At 38.1% G+C, this 16,662-nt stretch overlaps 2 protein-coding genes across 2 annotated transcripts; one reads left to right on the forward strand and one right to left on the reverse strand.

Moving 5' to 3' along the window:
- The first annotated feature begins 11,203 nt into the window (after window positions 1–11,203).
- Window positions 11,204–14,148, forward strand: LOC111886324 (protein RTF1 homolog). The gene is made up of 2 exons (XM_023882560.3): window positions 11,204–11,476; window positions 11,964–14,148. Exon 2 carries the CDS (start codon window positions 12,005–12,007, stop codon window positions 13,901–13,903), a length of 1,899 nt encoding a protein of 632 aa, XP_023738328.1. The 5' UTR covers window positions 11,204–11,476; window positions 11,964–12,004; the 3' UTR covers window positions 13,904–14,148.
- A 288-nt stretch (window positions 14,149–14,436) lies between these two features.
- Window positions 14,437–16,458, reverse strand: LOC111886325 (ribosomal lysine N-methyltransferase 3). Its single transcript, XM_023882561.3, has 4 exons — window positions 16,003–16,458; window positions 15,690–15,886; window positions 15,373–15,613; window positions 14,437–15,261 (listed from the first exon to the last, which is right to left on the reverse strand). Exons 1-4 carry the CDS (start codon window positions 16,393–16,395, stop codon window positions 14,596–14,598), a joined length of 1,497 nt encoding a protein of 498 aa, XP_023738329.1. The 5' UTR covers window positions 16,396–16,458; the 3' UTR covers window positions 14,437–14,595.
- Window positions 16,459–16,662: the final 204 nt, after the last annotated feature.

The following is a 16,662-nucleotide window of genomic DNA, read 5'->3' on the forward strand; positions in this document are numbered from 1 at the left end:
CAAGTTCTTTATTAGAAGAGTCCGTATTCGAGATGCACAAGAATCCACACTTTTGGAGTTCAATCTCGTCACTGTTATCCCAGGAGAGTCTATTCTTTTTTCTCCTTTTTATTGATTTAATTTATTTTGTGCATACAATGAGGACATTGTATGTAATAAGTGTGGGGTAGGGGGTCGAAAAAGTAAATTGCTAGAAAATTTAGTAAATTTAAAATTTTTAGGAATAGATTTGAAATAATAATCTAAAAATTAAATCTAGTAATAATTTGAACTTACGTTGTTAGTGTTATATGGGATGATCTGATGAGAGCTCATATGTTTAACCGAGCCAATACATGTTATAGTATATTTGTAGCTTCCTAAATCCTAGTGAAAAGCCATGAGATATGAAAGGTAATCTGGTAGTTTATATTGTATAATATGTTTTGCAGCCTGAACCTGAAATCTACCCAGTAAAGCTTATGTAGTCATTACACTTAGACTAATATCTTTAACCAATAAAGGTTGAAGTTAAGCACCCTTGCCTAAGCATGTAGGATTTGAGCGAAAAAAGTGAGTTACATGTGAAACGAAAAAAGAGATAAATTACCAAAAAGTTGAAGAATTTTGGAGCTATCAAGTATGAAGATCAAAAGATCAAAATTCTGTAGAATCAAAAAAAAATTGAAGATGCCAAAAATTAAACAAAATGGTGGTGAATTCAAGGAAATCAAAGATCAAATATCAAAGAAAGTGAAGAAGTCCAAAGAGCTCCATTGTGGTATCAAATGTTGTAATTTCTAGACTATGTATGCTTGGGTAGTTTTACAAAAATACCTTGAGGTTAAGAAAGATTTCTGAGGATTGATCCGGAGGGTTGTAGACAGTGGCGGAGGTTATGTAGGGCCAGGGGGTTGTGCCCCCCCTATTTTGTTTTCTATAATTAGTTCTTAAGTATTAAAAAAGTTACATATTATGCCTAAAACTATAAAATTTTACTTTGGCCCCCCTGTTCTTCAATTTTTATACTTATTCTATTTTCACCCCCCCCCCCCCCCCCCCCCCAAATCAAAATTTCAAGCTCCACCACTGGTTGCAGAAATGAGTATCGTATAAAGTAAGGGGTGAAGGTTCATAAGGATTGGGAGGTTATTAGGATTTTAGACACAAATATGCACGTTGAGGTCTTGGTATAATGGCTGAGCTTGAAATGGATTGTCTTGTGTGGTGCTAGTGATGAGGGGCTTGAGTTTAAAAATAATTACTTTTGCTTGAGGGCAAGCAAAGGATAAGTGTGGGGTATTTTGATATTGCCATATTTATACATATTTTTAGGCAATATTTAAGTACATTTTTATACATATTTTGGTTATTTGCATGGAATAATTGTACTTATATGGTTAAAATGTATTTTGCGGCCAAATAGAAGACATTTTAAAGAAAAGGGAATAAAAGCGTCAAAGAATGGAACTTTGGGAGATGAAGACTTGAAAGAATAAAAATCAAGCAAAAACATGAACTCACGACATGAGTATTGAAGGCTCACGACGTGGGTTAGGACATTCCAGAAGATAAGCATCGCGTAGAAGAATCCTTGTCAACCACGGATAACCACTGAATTCACGTCCTGAGACATACTTGTTCACGACCTGAGTGCGCGTAATTCAGAAAATATAAATAGGACTTGATTCCTACGATTTGAACAGGTTGGCTGACTTAGAGAAGTTCCAGAAGTCGAAAATCACAGAGTTTAAAGGCCTGGAAATTGGTTTTAACACCAAGGAGGAAGAATAAGTCATAATACGATATTTAGTTTGGTACTTTTAATATGTTTTTTACTATGGATTATTTGTGTTTATTTGCTAGAATGTCCAGCTAAATCTGTAACATCCCGAGTTCAGGAGTGCAAGTTCAGGGTTCAAAGTGTAAATAAGGATGGTCAACTCGGCGAGTCCATGGGTGGACTCGGCGAGTAGAGTTGCGATTATGGTCGCGTGTGAAGTGGCCAACTCGGCGAGTCGGCGGCTGGACTCGGCGAGTTGGTGCTGAAGAGAGAAAAACCCTAATCTTTGGGGTTGCACCCTATTTAAAGGACTTAATGCCCTCCCCTCAGTCCCCTTAGCCCCCTTTGAAGTCCAGAAACCCTAAATCCGTTTGTCAAAGCATTGAAGAGCATTTGGAGCCTTAATAAGTGCTTGGTGAAGAGATCTTTGAAGATTAAGAGGATTGGAGCAAGGGGCTTTGCAGAGATTTGGTTCATTCTTCAGCTGGAGCTTCCTTTTGAGGTAATAATTCGTTGCTTGAGCTTTTGAGCTTCTAGATCTATCATTGTGGAGTTTTTGGGAGCTTATCTAGAGTTATTTCAGGTTTGGAGGTTAGATCTAAGGTTGCTACCTCAGATCTGGAATAGAGATGATCCAGAAGTGCATAAAGTCCCTGTCCTTGAGTTGTTGGTGAAGCCTTCTTGTCCCAAACCCTAGCCTTAGAGTGTTTTATGCCTAGATCTTTTTGGATTCACGTAAAGTTTGCCACTTTACGTGATGGATGGCTTGTATAAGAGTAGATCTATGGAACGGAGCCCCTGCATGACTTGGAAAGCCTCTATACGGAATGAGAAATAGTGGTACTCGGTGAGTCACATGGGTGTACTCGGCGAGTTGCATGAAGTTAGGCAGGAACTCGGCGAGTTTGTTGAAGATAGCCTTGGACTCGGCGAGTCTGTTCTTGGACTCGTCGAGTCTGGTCGAGGAGTCCTAACCTTTCTGGTTGAGTTGTAAATCGGTGAGTCGAGGGATGACACGGTGAGTTGAGCATGAAGGAACTCAAAGTTTGTTGGATTCGGCGAGTCTTGGGGAGACTCGGCGAGTTGAGTCATAATATGGGGTTCTCAGAGCATGGGGACTCGACGAGTTAGAGGGTTGACTCGGCGAGTAGAGTTAGTCAGGAAGTTGACTTTGACTGAGGACTTTGACTTTGACCAAGAGTTGACCAATTGACTTCCAGGGATATTTTGGTAATTGTTGATAATTACTGAGTTCAGTATTTTGGTGTTGTCTAGTGGTGGAGTTTGTGTCGGAGGTTGGAGTAGTGTGATCTTATCACTTCAGTCAGCTATTGCGAGGTGAGTTATCCTCACAATATCGACATGGTCAACGGCACCAAGGCCGTCCCTTTATCGGATAGAAATCCGGGTAGTTATTGGTTATGTTATTGCTTTGCTATGTTTACATCCTGGTAGTTAGGATGGTATATGTTAGAGACCTGGTTAGGGTCGGTATCCTGGTTTTAGGATGATGTTATGCTAGTGACCGGTTAGGTCGGTATCCTGGTAGGGATGTGCTGTGTTATGTGATCTGCTAGTTTGGTTGATGGGTTATGAATTGCTATATGATTATATGTTTATGTGCACATGGTTGTTTGTCTGGGGTTGGGTTGAGGCGGGACCTGCTTTGTGTTGTAAGCCAACATACCCAGGGCGGACCGATTATCCTGAAGGCCCAGCGAGCGGTCCGAATAGGCTGCAGGCCCCAAGAGGGCGGACCAGACGTGCCGAGGCTTAGAGAGTGGACCAGGCCGACTGAAGGCCCGGTGCGGGCGGACCAATCATACTGTAGACTCAAAGAGTGGACCAGGTGGATTGAAGGCCCGGTGTGGGTGGACCAATCACACTGTAGACTCAACGTATATGGCTAGACTCGGAGGGTGGACTGAAGACCCGGTGCGGCGGACCAGTCACACAGTAGGCCCGAAGTGCATGGCTATTCTGTTTGTTTATGATATGATGTGTGTATGGTATTGCGGTTGGTATTTTGGGGGTATCTCACTAAGTATTCGGGCTTACAGTTGTGGTTTTATGTTTCAGGTACTTCAGGAGACTGTGGCAAGGCAATGGCGTGATCGTACCGCTCCTCATGTTTTATGTACTTATGATGTGATTCTAGGAAATACTCTGATAATGAATGAATTGAAAACCTTTTTGTAATGAATTAATGAAAATGGGTTGTTTTTGAAAAGTTTAAATTGGTTTGAATTTTTAGAGCGTTACAAAATCTAGCTGCTTCTGTTAGCTAAATGAAGCTGGAACTCATGGTTTTATTATATTAGATCTAGACTTTGCTTGTTGGTTATGTCTTGTGTTTGATTGGTATACCTAGCATGTTTGATTTGATAATTAGATTGCTTAAACTTCTTATTATGTGTAGTTAGTGACCATTAATTTGCATGAATTTGAATACCTAGTAATTTAGTGAACATTAGATTATTAGAGCTAAGATCGAACTAATCTTAGATAAGTAATTGAATTATTAAATTAGGATGTGCTAGAGAACTCATATTATGACCATAATTTGTGTTTGTCAACTCAATCTTACATAGCTCCAATACTATTCAATAATTGATTTTGTGTTAAATTATGTGTGACCATACATAGATCTACATGAATTAATTAATATTAGTAAATTTAGAACTGAATTGCTAATAATGTTTTAATTGGTAACCAACAAGAATTTTCATAATTAATATATAAACCATTGAGTGAAAGTGGATTCGAACTAACAAAAGTGTTTTGTTTATTGATTGAATTGTGTTAAGAAGTTAAGTTAATCTAAACTTGTAAAATTAGATAAAACCCACTACTTAGCTAGGAAATTAGGTTAATTTAATAGTAGGTAAATTAATTAGTTAAAAACGTTCCATATGATCGACACCCGACTTACCTAAACTATTCTATAATTTGACTAGGTACACTGCCTAGGTGAAATTTAGTTAGTTAAGTTAGTTAGGTTATAAATTTAACATTAGGTGTAGCTATTTGCACGCATCAGTGTTGAGAATCCAATCATTAAAGTTGGACCCATCAAATGTGACCCTCCCACAAATACCCAAGAGAGAAAGTGGGTTCGAGGAGTTAGTGTTGGAGGAGTTCGAGCCTGATATCTGAAAAAGAAAAGAGACAAAGTTTAGATTAGATAAGAATCCTTAATATAACACCCAAATGAAATATTAAGGCTAGGACCCAACACAATATTCTATAATTCGGAAGAGGGATGTCGTAATCCAATTGCAAAATATTTGAAGGTAGGTAAATAACGATTTGCCAATTTCCACCATGAAAAACGGAAATAGACACTTATGTTTTAAATGAACTGAAATTCCTAGATTCTTTTGAGATTCATTGAAACTTTTCAATGGTATGTTTAAATCTCGATTATGCCCTTCAAGTTTGTGACTGGGATACTGAGGATCACAAACAATGTGTGAATAACCATGTAAATGTGCTCGGTACTATCGATGTCATTTATCACCTAATCAATGTGTCGGTTAACCACACACACTCCATTGATCAATGATAAACATCGAGCTACCCTTTACCACCATTACTAGTCCAAGTTAGTGTGTCAATTAACCACACACGCTCCACTAACGACTTGGCAAGGTGCAAAGTGCAATTTCATGGAATAGCATGTATTTCACATTTTTCCTAAAGTAACTATGATCAAGAATTTTATAAAAACATTTAGTTACTTTATTATATTCATTATACTTATTAATGAGGAATTAGTTGTCCTATCCTACCCATTCGGCTAACGACCCTCCACTAATCAAGGAAGCGGTGGGTGGGAGTGGACACTCATTCAATCGTCATTTTATAGGCAGTTTCCTTATACCCCCTTATAGATCGGCTTCGTGAATGAGGCCTACTAACGGCAAGACTAACTATATATATATATATATATATATATATATATATATATATATATATATATATATATATATATATATATATAAAGGTTTTAATATTATAATAATATAAGGGTTGTATTTTAAACTTCTAAAACACTAGGTTTTAGAATTTAATATTTCAAAATTAAAACTTTTTAGTCAAAATTTTAAATTCCAAAACTTGAGGGCAAATTTTGAAACTTTTCAAAACTTTCTAGATCAAATTTAAAATCATTAAAACAATCATATAATTTTACCATTATTTAAATTTCACCTAATCCAATTTTATATGACAAGATAATTACAATTCAAATTTTACAAATAATTAGTTTATCATATAATCTAGTAATTATCTTAAATTTTGACCATTATCTTCCAATTAGATTAGGATATCCATTACAATAATAGAAAATTCGGATTTTTGACAGAAAAACAGTTTATGGTAATTATCCAAATCTAATTTATGCTTAAATTCCGAAAATCCTGCAATCTGAGGAGTCAACTCGTCGAGTCAGGCTATGGACTCGTCGAGTCCCAATATGGACTCGTCGAGTTCATCTATCATATGGCAGAATTCGATAGTTTTCAGCTTTGAACAATTGAATATGGCATCAAATATAACATAAAAAACAACCTAAACTCTTATACCACTGTTTAGTTATGAGCACTACATCATTCCTATGGTGTACATGCAACCCTAATGCTTCGGATCTATGTTATTCTCAAATTATACATGCAAATCAAGTTATCCAAAGCATGAACCCTAACTAGCATACAATTTTCAGAATTTGTAACATAAAACAAGTTTAAAAGAATACCTTTTGATTGTAGCTTGTAGATCTTGACCTTCAAGAGCCTAGTGCCCCAAATGTTGCACCTCTAGTGACTCACAAACACCAAAAGCAAGTTGGAAGAATATGAGAGAGGTTAAGAGCTCTAAAAATCAGCTGGTATTCCTTCTAGGGTTCAAGTGTCCGATTTCAGGGATCCAAGGGGTTCCTTATATAGATGAGCCATTAGGGTTTTATGTAAAACCCTCATCTGGTTACTTAATCCTCAAGCAACCCACAAGATCCTCCCAGAAGACCCTATGGATGAATTCTGTGTGGGCTACACAAGGGATTTCATCCATCTCTTCTTTAGGGATCCTTAAGCCCAACTTTCAATTATTAGATAATTGCATTACTAGTCCCCTTAATTTAATTAGTCTCTTTTTATCACCAAATATGGTTTTATAATTAATATATTGTTCTTATAATATATTAATAAATCACAATTAACCTCTTTATTCATTATTCATCCAGTCAAGTTGCTATGGTGAAGGCAACCCAAAAGGACAATGCTACTATCGAGTCAAGTACATACCAATTATAGTTATGGGCCTAGACACCTAATCCAACACGTACACACACACACAAATGGCCCCTCCTCTACAAATGACAATGTCTGGGGTTAGGGTTATGGAGGGTTGATGTTATATGCCCGATCCATTCAAACTTTGGTCCATAATGACACTCTTAGTCCCTCATTCTCCCTTTTCTTTCAAATTAAATCCAAAAGTTACCAAATGGCTCCTCCTCTACAAAACCTTCTCAACTTAGGTCCAAAATTTACTTTTAACCACTGGTTCCATAAATCCTTTCACATTAAGTCCAAATGATACCAAATACCCCCTGACTTCTGAAATTTTTTACAAAATAAGTCCTGAAATTACACTTTAACCCCCGTCCCCCCCGAAGATTCAAATCTTATCATTTGGCTCCCCGAAACCAACACCCCATTAATTATTATTTGATTTTGACTATAATAATATAAAATAATAATTAAAAATTACATATCGGGATTCTAAATTTATTATTTAATTATTCTATTTTAAACGAAATGTTACAATACATAATAAAATAATACATAAAAATATAGAAAATACTTAAAAAATACATATAAATACGTAACAAATATGTTTATACATTTAAAATATATAAATACACAAAATAGTTATATATACATAAAAAAATACGTTTACACATTATATATAAGTTTTGATGAGATCTATAGAAAAGTCTCATTATTTTGGAAAAATTAACGATTTGGTCACATTACCTACTGAATAGGTCAAAAAGGGATAAAGTGAATAAATTAGCCGGCTTCTTAGACTTTTCTATTCAACAAGTTAAATAATCGAGATTTTTCTGTTCAAAAAAATAAATTTAGGACTTTATTAAAAAAGTTTCTTAAATATTAGGATTTTTCATAAGATTTCCCAAAAAGTAACTGCTCTTTGAATTCTAAGAGGTAAAGTTATAAACAATTTAAATAAAATTATGAACATATTAAATCGATATTATATTTGATTTTTATTAGTGATTGAAAAATATTGTGAGGTACATTAACTTAGAAAGAAGTTGAATAATTGTGGTGGTTTATTAAGTTTTGATATTAATTCAAAAGCCTTGTTGTAACGACCCAATTTTCACGTCCAAAATTTTCGTTTTTAAAACATTACTTTAGAAAACATTAATAATTAAACCATTTCACATCAAAAACCGAATTTGAAATCCATAACAGTTAAACAACCAAAATATCAGAGTATCAATCCCAGGGTAAACTCATAAATGCGGAATTAAGGAGTGTGTGTGATGAGCCGCTACCGCGCCTGCTCCTTCCCCTTGGCTGAGGAGGTACCTGAAACAACAACTGAAAAACGTAAGCACAAAGCTTAGTGAGTTCCCCCACTGTACCACATACCATAATAATCACATAACATACATATATCGTCAGGCATATCTGGGTGCCCGACCTACCCCTTCGGTCCTCTCGACCGGATACTGCCTAGCATATCCGGGTGCTGGCCTCCCCCTTCGGTCCTCTCGACCGGATACTGCCTAGCATATCTGGGTGCTGGCCTCCCCCTTCGGTCCTCTCGACCGGATACTGGAGACTACCTCTCCCCTCTACTACTACCACATAACACGTACTACAATATCAAAATATATCTAGCATGGCTGGGTATGACTACCCCTTCGGCCCTACCAACCGGATATCTTGGGGACTATCTCCCCCTACTGTCACTAGCACATAACATCATATCATACTAGCACATATACATAACACAGGTAGTAGTAACCCCTAGATGAATATCACGGAGACAATCATCTACATACAACTCCTACTGGTGGACCGACATTGTGGCCGTAGACTCACCGCTACTGGAAGGTAACTCACCTCAAAGTAGCTGCTGATCTGATCGGGGACTAGCTGTCTACTGCTGCTGCTCCGGAAATCCTCCGGCTATAATTCCCACAACATACTCAATCAGTCACTACTAACTGTCCTTTGGGTAAAATGACCATTTTACCCCTGATCATGTCATAAGTCAAAGTCATAGTCAACTTTCAGTTGACCCGACTCGCCGAGTCCCTATCAAATCGATTGTCCTGAATCCCGTCCCTACTCGTCGAGTTAGGCGTTGACTCGATGAGTTCTCCTTCTAAACTGAGGTTCAAGCCCTTCATCCTACTCGCCGATTTGTATGAACAACTCGTCGAGTTCATCTTCATCCGTTGAACACTTATGTTGAGACTCGCCGAGTTGTATGAACAACTCGCCGAGTCCATCTTCATCCGATGAACACTTATGATGCGACTCGCCGAGTTGTATGAACAACTCGGCGAGTTTGTTCTTGATCTAAGGATATTGCCTTGAACTCGCCGAGTCGGGCAATGACTCGCCAAGTTCCTCCATGGATGAGTTCGGCTTCCAACTCACTGAGTCACACCCCGTGACTCACTGCTCACACTCGACACTACGAAAAGGGGACAAACTCGGAGACTCGCGAGTAGACTCGCCGAGTCAGATGAACGACTCGCCGAGTCGTTGCCATGCAATCACTATATACGCGGTTTTGCTCGATTCTAGTCCATGCCATTCACAGATCTGGGTTCCTAGAGCATGAATCACACGTAAAGTTTCCAACTTTACGTGTAGATATTCACCAATAAGGGTTTTAGGGTTCAAAATGCACCCAAAAGGGTAGATCTAGGGTCTTCATGCAATATGGGTCCATAAAGGCGGTAGATCCATGTTCCAGGGACTGAATAGGGTCTAGATCTAGAGGCTAATCAACTTGAATCAACCAACAATGCACAACCAAACTTGGGGAAGGGCTCAAAAAGACTTTAATGGAGTAATAAGCATAGAAATAGAGGGAAAACGGGTTATACCTCAAAGGAATCACTGAGAGAACACTAAGATGCTTGGCTTCCTTCCCTTCCTCTTGATCTACTCCACTTCCTTCTCAAAAATCTTCAAGAACACACAAAGATGCTTCAAACTCTCAAGGAAATAAGCTTTGAACGAGGGTTGGGGCTCTGAGGGTGAATGGGGGCTAGCTTGGGGCGGACATGAGGCTTAAATAGGGTGCAAACCCCTGAAACTTAGGGTTTCATCCAACAGCGGTGACTCGCCGAGTCCGGAATATGGACTCGCCGAGTCGCCAACTTAAACATGTCCGGAATCCCGTCTCTACTCGGCGAGTCGGACCTATGACTCGCTGAGTCCAAGGCTAAAAATGGAAAATACTCAAATAAGATTTACGTACCAGGAACCAGGTGCTACACTTGTTTTTCCTTTCGGTTGTTCAAGTTTATTTGAGACATAAATAATAATTAGATTTATATTAATTTGGTATTTGAAAAGGAGAAATTGAGTAATCTAACCCATATAAATGGGGTTTTCAAAGATAATAACCATTTTTTTTTAAGTTTTTGAAAAATAACTATTTTCTCCGAAATACCTAATTTTGGAGTACTGTTCATATTCCAGATTAAAAAAAAAAAAAAAAAAAAAAAAAAAAAAAAAACTTTCTGCTTATATACAAAATGTTTATTTCGAAGTATTTAATATCACATATTTTCAATAAAATGTCATATTTACATCTACTATGTTTATTTAACTTTTTGTTAGATTTAAGTAAAAAACTGTTTTTTTTCTTGAAATTTCGGAATTGTTCTTCGGATTTCTTCCGGAGTTTTTTTTTTTTTTCGAAATCCGAAATTTTAGTTCGGTATCCAGAATATTTGTCCGAAATATACTTTTTGTCAGAAAAAGTGTGGTTATTTTGCAATATATATATATATATATATATATATATATATATATATATATATATATATATATATATATATATATATATATATATTATTTTCAAATACACACTAAAATGTGGTTAGATTTCTTTGTTTCCCTTTAAAAAAAAGTAATACTTGCTCTATCCTAAAATTATTGTCCACCATAGTATGTCTCAAAATGATTGTCCAAAATGATTGTCCACTGCCAAAAATAGATATACACTTTATCATATTGCCCCTAACATTTAATAAAGTAAACTTGAATAATTACAAATATGCATTTCTTATTGTTTTTAGAAAAAGACAAGAGAGTTACTTTACTCAAAAATACAAAATTAATGAATGTTTTTCTTTTAATTTGTGTGTTTTTTTTTTTTTTTTCGTGGAGAATAAAGGAATATTGTTTTTCCATTTTTTTTTTTAATAAGTTTGGTCCTCTTGTAATTTCCCAAAAACTAGATATAAAACATTTATGAAAGTAACAACTTTATCAGCATCCTATGAAACTCACTTCCATCTCCGACGTCCAACACAGATCACCTCTGCACCTGCCGGACGGCTGCTGATACTATCTCAGGCGACATCTTCTTCACACGGAGACGACGCTCCTACCGCTATTCTTTCTCTGAACTCCGTTCTCTTAAAACCAGGTAACGCTCTAACCCTAAATCCCCAATCCGGCAATCCCTCACCTGAACCTTTTTTCTTTTCCTTTGTTGCTCCGTTAACCGTCAAACTATGACTTAATGTATGAATTGGTGATTTAAAGCTTTAGTTGGTGTTATTCGAACAGCTAAATGTCTCGAATCCTAAAGAGTAATCGTGTATCTGTTCTGATTTAGGGTTTGTGATTTGTTTTTTTTAGCTTTTCGTTTGTTTTTTTGCGGTTAGTCTGTATATGATTCAGATAGTGGTATTCAACTATTTCTTCTTAGAACGTATTGAATCCGCATGATTTGGTTATACAATCCATGTGATTTTATCCTTGGACTTCTCTTATGTATGCAATTTCTGTTTTCTAAGTTATCATATGATTGATCCCTTTGTTCATGTGTAAAAATCCGCTCTCTTTTCATCGATGAGATTTGCAGCAATTGATTCTAAATGCAAAGTTACAATTTGCTACAAACCATGCAGGAAATTTAAAAACAATCAGTGTTTGTAACTGATCAAGAATCATGGCGGATTTGGATGATCTGCTTCTTGAAGCAGCAGGAAGAACAGGAAGAAACCAGCATTCCACACCACCATCAAGAAGACAACGAAAGGGTTCATATTCCGATGATGGAAGTGATTCAAGAGATGATGATTCAGACGATGATCGTGGGTATAATAGCAGAAAGCCTTCTGTCTCTCAAGTTCCTTTAAAGAAACGAATAGATTCTTCAGAACATGATGATGAACACAGCAGCAGCCGTGAAGATGATGAAGATGATGATGATGATAGATACGATCGCGAAAGAGACAGTGATGATGACTCAGTTGGAAGCGATCTTTACAAAGGCGAAGAAGACAGACAAAAACTCGCAAAAATGTCAGAACTCGAACGAGAACAGATCCTCGCTGAACGCGCCAATAAAAAAAACGATAAAGACTTGAAGAACAGAATCAAGAAACAAACGGAGAAATCCAATCAGAGAAAAGACAGCCCCCCAACTCACACGGTCAACCGGGCAGTCCGGTCATCTGCCCGGTCAGCCGACCGGGCAGCTGCAAAAGACGGCGCATTGAACGAACTCCGTGCCCGGAAAAGACTCCGCCAGCAGGATCCGGAATCTAACTGGAAACGAAGAGACACAGAGTCTACAGTCAAACGAAAGACCTTCACTCCAGCTCCTTTAAGCAACTCGAGCCGTAGTGACAGCGGGTCCCACAGTGAAGATGAAGACTCAACGGGCGAAATGGGCGATAGTGATGACGAGAAAATGTCAAAAGAGTCCTCGATTCTTAAATACGAAGATGTGAAGGGAATCACAATCCGAAGGTCAAAACTGGCAAAATGGTTCATGGAGCCGTTTTTTGAGGAGTTAATCGTCGGTTGTTTCGTGAGGGTCGGAATCGGAAAGTCCAAATCCGGTCCGATTTACCGCCTTTGCATCGTTAGAAACGTGGATGCCGCCGATCCCGATAAACAATACAAATTAGAAAATAAAATGACTCATAAATACTTAAATGTCGTTTGGGGAAATGAAAACTCAGCCGCCAGGTGGCAGATGGCGATGATTTCGGATTCCCCGCCTTTGAAAGAAGAGTTTGACCAGTTGATCCGGGAGGTTGACCGCCACGGTGGACGGATGCCTAGCAAACAGGAGGTGTTGGAAAAGCGGGAAGCCATTGAAAAAACCAACACTTTTGTATACTCTGCTGAAACAGTCAAACAAATGTTACAGGAGAAAAAGTCAACGATAAGAAGACCGTTGAATGTTGCAGCTGAAAAGGATCGATTAAGGAGAGACATAGAAGTGGCTAAAGCGAAGCAGGATTATGCGGAAGTTGAAAAGATTGAAGCAAAGCTTCTAGAACTAGAAGCTTCCAGACAGACACAACAAAAGGATAAAAAAGCAATAAGACTCGCGGAAATGAATAGAAAAAATCGAGTTGAGAATTTTAAAAATGCTTCTGAGGTGAAGCCGGTGGCTACGGGTTTAAAAGCGGGTGAAGCGGGATACGATCCGTTTTCGAGGCGGTGGACCCGGTCGAGGAATTACTATGTTCCGAAGCCTGGTGAGGGGGCGGGTGAAGGGAATGGTGGGCAGGCGGCGGAGGCGGTGGTGGGTGGTGGTGTGGTGGCGACGGTGGCGGCATTGGAGGCGGCGGCGGATGCTGGGAAGTTGGTGGATACGAGTGCGCCGGTGGATCAGGGGACGGAGTCGAATATGTTGCATGATTTTGAGCTTCCAATTTCTTTGACTATGCTTCAGAAGTTTGGTGGACCCCATGGGGTACAAGCGGGGTTTATGGCACGGAAACAGAGGATAGAGGCGACGGTTGGGTGCCAGGTGCCAGAGAATGATGGGAGGAGGCATGCGTTGACACTGTCTGTTAGTGATTACAAGAGACGGAGAGGTCTCCTTTGATATGGTAGTAAAATGGTTTATGTTCAAAAAATTTAAGCTTTCTTTCGGATATGAACTTGAATTATGCTATTGCTATGGTTGTGTTGTTTTTCTTTGGGCTAATTGCAAAAAATAGCAACGTACTTTCATTTATTTGTAATCTGAAAAATCTACCAAATTCTAGCATTGTTTTTCCCAAAGTTTTTTAGGACATTGTACTTTGAAAATTCTACCAAATTATAGTTCATGATATTTGTACTTTGACACATCATTTTGTTTCTGATTATGATCATGTACCTCTTTTTGTTAGTTTGGGTGGTATTTGGTACATAATTGCTATTTGCATCAGCCATCAAGCTTTTTTTTTTTTTTTGGCAACTGATGGTTTATATGAACTTGAATATATACTTTGGTTTTTGGATGACATTCTTAGATAGAATGTTCAAAGTATAATAATGTTGTAAGGATTAAAATAGGCCAAACCGAAAATAGAATTGGAACCTGTTTGTTTCTAAAACAGAAAGGATTTATAAATTAAAAATAAGTCCTAGTCGTATGACCAAAATTCATCATCGAAATTATCCGGTTCAATAAAATCAAGTCTTGGGTATCAAAAAAAAAAATAACAAAACTGGAATACACTGAAAAGCTAGCAACCACTTTAACTTCCTAAATTCCCTCCATAAACACCAAAAATGGCTCTGTCATCTCTTTTATACATTCTTCTTCATGGTAGATCCATTACAACCATTATTAATCCACCTTCCACCTCCACCTCCACCTCCACCCGCATAACCCCTAAGCTTCTCCAAAATCCGCCTCTCACTAACCCGCAACACCAACGAATGATACAACTTTTTCTCCAAAACATTATTACAACACTTCCTCAATGCTTCAACATCATCTTCCATTGATCTCAACCCATAACACCTTTCCCTAATATCCACCACTGACAACAACCCACGTCGCACATTCTCAGTCAACAAAACGTCCTTATTCGTTTCACTCACCTCACCCAATACAATCCTTGACTTACCAAATTTCTGACCATTTGAAACCCCGTGATATAAGTCGTTGTACTCTTTTTCAGGTAGTAAGATTATGAATATCAATTTAAGCAACTCGAGTTCTGGTTCACCTTCGTAAGATATTTCAAAATACTCGATTTGCTGGTTTTGGGATTCAGGATGATGTAAATGTAATAATGATTTCCAAAATGAAAGACGAGTTCTTGTGTGACGAGATGAAAATAGAGATGAACTCCATTGGAGGACTATGTCTAGATCTATGTTTATGATGTCGTATGGGTTATCTGGTTCGGTGAATCCGTATCTGTGGAGCAATGCAGCATTACCCATTGATCCGTATGTGTTGAACACCTGAAAATGAATTCGGTTTGTTTGGTTAGATGGAATGTAATGGAATAAGGAAAACAAGGGAATGAATTATTACATAATGTTCTATGTCACAAGTATGAGAAAGATGCTAACCTCTGCTCCAGCTTTAACATCCCTCACCATAATCATTTCCAAAATTTCAGTGGTTGGTGAAACACCATCATCATCACCATTAAAATCACTTTTTGGTGAGGCGACATTTGATTCATTTTGAGGATCTCCATCCCTATCATCATCATCATCATCAACAACCTGCTCCTCTATGTTTTCAGAAGTATCATCATCAGATACAGAGGTGAAGTGTACATCCTCAGCATTCGTTTTGTGATTGAATCTGAAGCATCATGAAGAAAATAAGAACAGAGAACTATCAAACGAAAGCCCACAAAAAGAGATTCAATATAACTTACAGGTCCGCCAGAGGAACCATCCCAAATCCGTAATGATCATCTATCTGAAATGAACGTGAAGAGATCAAACTTTTTGCAGCAAAGTACTGTTCAACACCAAAATCTTCTGGATTTAGTTCTATAGGAGCCGATTCCACAAAAGGTACAATACATGCTTTCCAATCATCGTATACAAGAGCTTTATCTTCTTTAACTGTCTGTCTACACATACCCCACAGTGATCAAAGGTTAGTCTAATCATCTAAACTCGATCAAAATTTGAGGCATCAATCATCTAGAATTGGAGAGTAAAGCCTAAAACCTAAAACCTAACCTTATGAAGCTCTGTGCCCATTAGGAGGTGATCAATTTCATCAAGAGACCAAAGCAAGGGTACGTCGGGGTTGCAGTCTGGCATGAGGTGGAGATAATCATACCAAGGGGAGTTTTGGCCCAAGCTTTTCTCGAACATTAGAGCTACGGAAAGTGCCATATAACCTTCGAGACAGAAATCTTCGATGAGGTGACAGACGGCGGAGGATTTGACAGTGAGGCAACTGCGCTTGGGGATGGTGGCGATGAGGTCTCCTTCGTGTAAATCACACAATGCCTTCACCGACACTTGTTGGTCTTCTTGTTGAATTATGAGGTCGAGTGCGTCGCTGTATTCTACTGATTGATATTTCATCCACCGCTTGAATGCTCTCATTCGCCGGCTACTGGCCATCGCCGGAGGCGTGGTGGTGGTCGTTTAGGCCGTTTTAGTTAGTGATGTAGCCATGTAGGTTTAGAAAGTAAGTGGGCTCTTTACTCTTAAGTCTTAGCATGCAACTTCTAAACTCTACTATTTTGGCCCATTTCTAATTCATCCAGTTAAACCTGTTTGGGCCCATTAACTTTCTCTCCAAAATATGTAAATATCACCTTTTGTATTCAGTTCCCTGTATTATGTTTAATATTTACGTAAGTAAAATACAAAAGCGTAAGCAAATAG

Source organism: Lactuca sativa, chromosome 2 (genome assembly GCF_002870075.4).
Source record: "Lactuca sativa cultivar Salinas chromosome 2, Lsat_Salinas_v11, whole genome shotgun sequence".
Classification (NCBI taxonomy): Eukaryota; Viridiplantae; Streptophyta; class Magnoliopsida; order Asterales; family Asteraceae; genus Lactuca; species Lactuca sativa.

Excerpts from the sequence above, each read along its gene's own strand:
- LOC111886324 (XM_023882560.3), top strand. The coding sequence starts at position 12,005 with ATGGCGGATTTGGATGATCTGCTTCTTGAAGCAGCAGGAAGAACAGGA.
- LOC111886325 (XM_023882561.3), bottom strand. The coding sequence starts at position 16,395 with ATGGCCAGTAGCCGGCGAATGAGAGCATTCAAGCGGTGGATGAAATAT. Across the intron at positions 15,887-16,002 it reads TGGGCACAGAGCTTCATAAG|ACAGTTAAAGAAGATAAAGC; the intron begins GTTAGGTTTTAG and ends ATGTGTAGACAG. Across the intron at positions 15,262-15,372 it reads ATGTTAAAGCTGGAGCAGAG|GTGTTCAACACATACGGATC; the intron begins GTTAGCATCTTT and ends ATTCATTTTCAG.